The sequence below is a fragment of the Castor canadensis genome, chromosome 11, assembly GCF_047511655.1.
Source record: "Castor canadensis chromosome 11, mCasCan1.hap1v2, whole genome shotgun sequence".
Lineage (NCBI taxonomy): Eukaryota > Metazoa > Chordata > Mammalia > Rodentia > Castoridae > Castor > Castor canadensis.
Window position 1 is genome coordinate 56,641,646 of NC_133396.1, and position 6,000 is coordinate 56,647,645.

Sequence of the window (6,000 nt, forward strand, 5' to 3'; positions counted from 1 at the left end):
TGTAATGAGCATTAAAAAGGAGGAGGTGATTTTGATTGGTGATTCAGGAGAGACTCACCAGTTGTGGAGGTCCAGAAAGTACACACTTTGGAAGCCCGGTTTCCTTTAAGGTAAGAATCATTCCTAAAAAAGATGAATAAAATCAGATCTTTCATCAACCTGACCTGTAGTCACCGCCAAGAGGAGCAGCACCCTTACTTATCCGCATTCATCTACATGTCCTCACTCCACTTCTCAACAGTCAGGAGGAAATGCAGGCAGAGCAGAAGTGATACTAGCAGAGGTAAAAGGGATATGAAATCTTCCCCACATGCTTCTGCAGTGAGCAGAGCCAACTAGGTTGAGGTAGTAACATAACCTGACAACCAAACTTAGGGAGGTGCTTACTCACAGTTGTACAAGTGGCTTACACTTTGTACCCTGTACCTCATGTACATCACCCTCGTCTCAGTCTGAAAGTAGAGACCAGTCCAGTGCCCGCCTCTTTCCGATGCACACCACCAAACTTTCAGTATCTGGTTGCAACACCACCTTAACCTTCCCAGTTGATAGACCTGAATAACGGAATAATCTGGACAGTGGATGTCTGTGTATAGCTGCTGCTGGTGTTCATGACAAATATTTACTTTAATTACCACCACAGCCTTCTCTGGTTAAATGTCTGGACCATCCACCTGAGAAACCAAGTGGATGGTGACACTTAGAGGCAGTATCCATGTTAAAATCTGCTCTCTGAGTCCAGCTTTTGATGCTTCCTACAGCTGACTAGAGTGACTTACAAAGAATTCCTGCCCCCCAGGTCCCAGAAGAAGGGCAAAAAAGAAAGATTAAGATCAGACTCCAACTAGCCTCTGGCCCTGCAAACAATATACTTACCACACAATCCCCCAACATTAGCCCAGTGCATTCGTGTCAGGAATATGTTGTCCAAGCGAGCAACTTTCAATCTAAGAAAGAGAAAACACCTCAGGAGGATGAAACAGACTGACCAGAGACAATTTCTGCTATTAAAACGCACCTGCCTCTTACCTCTGCTTTCAAGCCCCATAATCATCTCCACCCCAGAAGCAAATTGTTGACTCACTTGTGTTCCTGCATGAGTCGCTGGACACCTTCTCCACAGTTGAAGAGATACCTATAGAAAGAACATTACCATATTCGTATTGTAAAATATGACACTGATAGAATGCTTTACTGCAGACTCAGCCAAATAACCAAATAATCCATCGTGAACTGCATTTCTGCTATTATCCTGAAGTTCTGAACCTTCCTTAACAGAGGTCTGGAGGGGTGAGAGCCTGTACAGACTGGTGGGTGACAGGGGGCGAGATAGGCTCTTTACCCCATCAGCTTCTTACTAGACTGGTCTACCCCACACACCAACTATGAAGGTCCAGCTTTGGGGCACTCAGAAGTAGCATGCCAAAAGCCAGTGCCAAGAGTGGCCCAGGAGACACCTAAACTCGCGTCTGAAGCTCTTCACCGAAACCATATGGACGAAGAGATGTAAGAATCTAGAATTTCCCACCCAGCGAAAGAGCATAACTGCTGGAGCAGTGAAACCCCACGCGTGTGCAAGTGGGAGAAACCCAAGCCCAGGGAGGTGCGGCAATATTCCGGGGCTGCTCAGCACGGAAGGCAGGGCGTGGATCGGTAAGGGGACGCCGCAAAAGCCGGGTCCGACTGACCGATTGTACTCGGAGAAGACATAGAGTGCAGCACCCGCGTCCCGACCGCCGGCTGCCACCACCTGCAGGTACACGGTGTTCGGGCCCCCAGGTCCCCATGACGGGCCGCGCTTCTCCCGCGTGCGCAGGTGTCGCAGCGGGTCCTTGGGCGGACGCTGGCGGCGGGTGGGTCCCTGCGACATGGTGCGCCGGGCCACAGACCACAGCAGTGAGCGGAGCGCCCACATGCACGCGTCTCCACCTGCGCTGAGAAGGCAGCCGGTCACCTCAGTCAGCGTGCTCCAAGCACCGCCCCTGCGCTCCTGCATGTCGAGGCCAGCCAATCAGAACGCTGCGCAACGACCGACCCGTCCACGCGATGCTACGCATCCAATTGAGAAGAGCCTTGGTGCTCCGGGCTTGTCAATCGGCGGCGGTCATAGAGTGAAGGAATGCTAGAGCGCCGTACGCCGCACACAGGCTCTCCCTGTGTCAGTTTTTTCCGGAAACTGTGCTTCGCCTGGGGCGGGACTTCCGGGAGCAAAAGGCCAAAAAAGGCAATGCCCAGAGAGGGCTGATTAAAGAAGTCGGAGTTGTGGTGCAGGTTTGAACCTCGCCTCCCCGAATTATAAACTGTGCCTTAGGCAAGGTAACCACCCTGCCTGGAGCTTTGCTTCGGTCTTGTTTGCGTGACTGTAAGGATTAAATGTGAGGAGATAAATTGTGTAGTGTACGAGCTTTAGCAAATGTGATTTCTACTCTTAGGCGTAAGAATATGTTCTTAGTTACTTTTAAAAAGAAAAGCAAGAAGAGTTACAAGTTAAAGAGAACAGGTTCTGGAGCAAGGGAGTGTTAACTGAGTGAACTTGACCTCCCTGACCTTATCTGTAAAATAGGGGTAGTTAACAGTATTTGCTCCAGAAGATTTTTAGAGTTAAAATGGTCTAGTAAAATGGCATTGCTACAGAAGAGACAATAAATGGCAGCTTACTAAATGTTTGAAAGCACAGAAAATACATTTAAACAATTAGAGCTGAAGAAATGCTGACCAGGGGCTACCTAGTTCCATGACCCAATGCATGCCTTTTGAGAAGCAAGAAAGACCTACTGCCCCTTCAAACGCTAATTTGGAAACACAGGGAGCTCTGTTAAGTGAGGGGAATTTTTTTTTTTTAACCTGAAAATCCAGCTAAAATAAGAAGCTGGTTGTATGGAAGAATACCACAACCCTGTGTGAAAACATATTTTGTTCTTGAAGCACCATACTGTTATGGGTGGATGGGGTGTTCTAGATGTTACTCCGTTCTTGAGTACAACACTTACAGTGCAGCAGAAGAACCACTGAAGAATAGGAAGATAGTAAGAATGATTTATTAGGAAACCAGAATTACATTTTGAGGGGTGAGATGGGCAGTTCAGTTAAGAACCGGCTACCTAACTGGGGACAGTATACTTCAAGAGGTAAGGTGGGCAGTTGGATAATGTCCCTCCCCTTCTGGTCCTCCCAAAATGGTTTGACCACTGTTCAGAGGCTGCCCAGGTGTGGGAAGGTGTATGCCTGAGAATTTGATCCTCTTTGACATTCCCACTTGATCCTCTTGTCCTTCCCTGTTGATCCTATCTGCCCTTTACAGTTTAACCTTGATATTTGGGGAGTTGATTCCTAAGGATATAGGGCCATTATCTTAATCATTGGTCCAGGGTGTGAGCCATCTGAGGTTTTAGAGTGGAATCTGGTTCCTGGGTCATTTCCTTATTCCTGCTAATGCCTACCTAATCATCTCAGTGAGGAGCAAATCTACTTTAGAGGGCTATGCACTGGAGAGACTGTGATATCACTGTTGGCCAAGGATAAAGTCAACCTAGTCAAGAACAAAGAGAATTATATATGTGCAGCTGATTAGAAATGCAATCTGGGGAAACATATTCAAACAATCTTGAATATGTGCTCTGATGCTTTTTGAAATGGTGACTACAGCTCAGCACAAAGATTAGAGGTTTGGCTGCATAGTGTCTAAGATCTGATTAACAGTGGCCTCCCAACATCCTGTGAAGAACTCCCAACCAATGCTACTCAATTGTTTTTTCCTTGATGCCACCATCTCCATAAGTATTAAAAAATAAAAAACAATACTAAACCCTGTTTTTAAAATGTTAAGAGCTGGTGGTATGGCTCAAGTAGTAGAGTGATTGTATAACAAGAACAAGGATCTGAGTTCAAATCCCAGTTTGCCAACATAAATTAAGACATATAATAAAAATTGACTTTTCCCAGGATGACTACTTTGATCATCTGGGGAGGAGATTATTTTTTTAATATCAAATAATACACACACACAATTTTGGTTCCTCCATTTAATCTGTGTCTGAGGCACATATCTGTCAGATAATCCCAAACTGCATATATCTTTAAAATATAGGAAGGCTCACTTTGAGTCATCTACTTACATACGATTCTGAGAGCTGGATGAAGGAGTTATGGAAGGCTTGGGTGATCATCAGCCTATTTCTAGGGCCCAGTATGCCTTTTATGCACTGTTCCTGGGTTGGCTTTTGATTCCTGGTATATGAACATGAAAAGTGGAACTTCCTCAATCTAAGGTTTTAGTGAAATGTAAATCCTACAAGGACAGAACTTTGTCGGGTTCTCTATCAGTAGCTCCTAAGACTGGGCCTAGCTTATGACAGACATTAAGTATTGGGAAATTAGAAAGGAATAAGTAACTTAATGAAATTGTCCCTTTGTAATTGAGCAGGGCCCACGTTTAACCAAGAGGGAATTAGCCAGACTGGTATCTCCAAACAGGCAGTTCAGAGAGTCAGAAAAGTATCTTTAGACTTGCAAGAGTGGGAGAATCCTGACCACTGGGGCTGCAGGGAAAGAGGAAACTGAGTCAGTAGACTTTCAGAACTCAAATGATGCTGATAGTTAATATAATCCAAGCATTTCCTGTGCTTTGAGACTCTTAGTTGTCCATTGCTGTGGATATAAACTACCCGAGACCCAGTGGCTTTAAAACCACTTTCTATCACTTTATTGCTCACAGTTTTCTTCAGCAGTGATGACTGGTATCTGCAATTTATGCAATTTATGGTGGACGCTAGGTTGGCTCAATGGGGAGTGAACTATCCAACATGGCCTTACTCACAGGCTGGGGCCTTGGTGTTGGCTGTGGCAGAGTTGCCTTCATTCACCTCTATGTAGCATTCTCATCCACATAGAATGTCCTTAGTAGTCAGGCTGAATTTCTTCACATGGTGGCCCACTTCTAAGAGGTGGAGTAAAATCAGTGCTTCTGAAGGATTAGGCTCCTTACTCAAACCAAGTCACAGACAGCATTCACCCAATTTAAAGAGAAGGCAAAACAGACTCCACCTCTAGGTGGGACAAGTACCAAAGTCACACTGCAAAATAACCCTTGGAATGGAAGAGTCCAGGCTTTCTCAGAGCCCAGGAGCTCCTATTATGATGTGGCTACCAGGAAGAACAAGCTGGCCAATGAACCCTGGTGAATTTCCATACATGTACAATTACAAGTGCATAATTTACAACAATACACAGAGTGTATTCCTTATCATCTCTTGTGTGTATTCACAGGTCAACTTTCTGTCCCTACAGCTAAGATAGATCCTGGCCTTCCAGGCTCTAGTGATGTTAGATTTCTGTTGCTATGACAAAATACCTGAGATAGGGTTAGAGGCATGGCTCAAGTGGTAGAGCGCCTGCATAGCAAACACAAGACCCTGAGTTCAAACTCCTGTACTACAAAGAACAAAAGATTTATCTTGGCTCTCAGTTTCAGAGGTCTCAATCCATGCTCAGTTTTTCTGGTTGCTTTAGGGCCTGAGCTGTACGTCATAGTGCAAGCATGTTGCAGAGGTAACAGAGGAAAGCAGCTCACCTCATGGTGGCCAGAAAAAGAGAGAGAGAGAGAGAGAGAGAGAAGGGACAAAATATACCCTTCAAAGCATGTTACCAATGATCTGCTTCCTCCAACTAGGCCTCGCCTTCTAAAGTTGTCACCACCTCCCAATAGCACATTAGGTAATGAATCCGTAAACAGATTATCCATTCATGAGATCAGTCAGAACCCTCATGATCCAATCACCTCCCAAAGACCATCTCTAGGGCTAGGGTGGCAGGTGCTTGCCTAGTATGTGCTAGGCCTTAGCACCACAAATTAACTTAAAGAAAACACAAAGGGCTCACTTCTGAACAGTGTCTCATTGGGAACCAAGCCTTCAAAACATAAGTTCTTGTGGGACATTTAAGATTAAGCCATAATATCACTACACCTACTTTGAGATATTATCTAAGGCACCCACTGACTTT

General features: G+C 45.3%; 1 protein-coding gene across 6 annotated transcripts in view; it reads right to left on the minus strand.

The window, feature by feature from the left end:
* Elac2 (elaC ribonuclease Z 2) overlaps positions 1–1,987 on the minus strand; it is a 29,140-nt gene extending 27,153 nt beyond the window's left edge. For 4 of the 6 annotated variants that reach the window (XM_074046857.1, XM_020165575.2, XM_074046856.1 and 1 more), the window contains exons 1-4: positions 1,689–1,987; positions 1,085–1,135; positions 877–947; positions 59–123 (exon numbers count right to left, since the gene is read on the minus strand). In XM_074046857.1, coding sequence (XP_073902958.1) covers positions 59–123; positions 877–947; positions 1,085–1,135; positions 1,689–1,915 — 414 coding nt within the window. In that variant the 5' untranslated portion in view covers positions 1,916–1,987. Of the gene's footprint in view, positions 1–58; positions 124–876; positions 948–1,029; positions 1,136–1,688 lie in introns of those variants that run through there. The other 2 variants (XM_020165574.2, XM_020165577.2) reach the window with 2 other exon arrangements.
* Between the last annotated feature and the right edge of the window lie 4,013 nt (positions 1,988–6,000).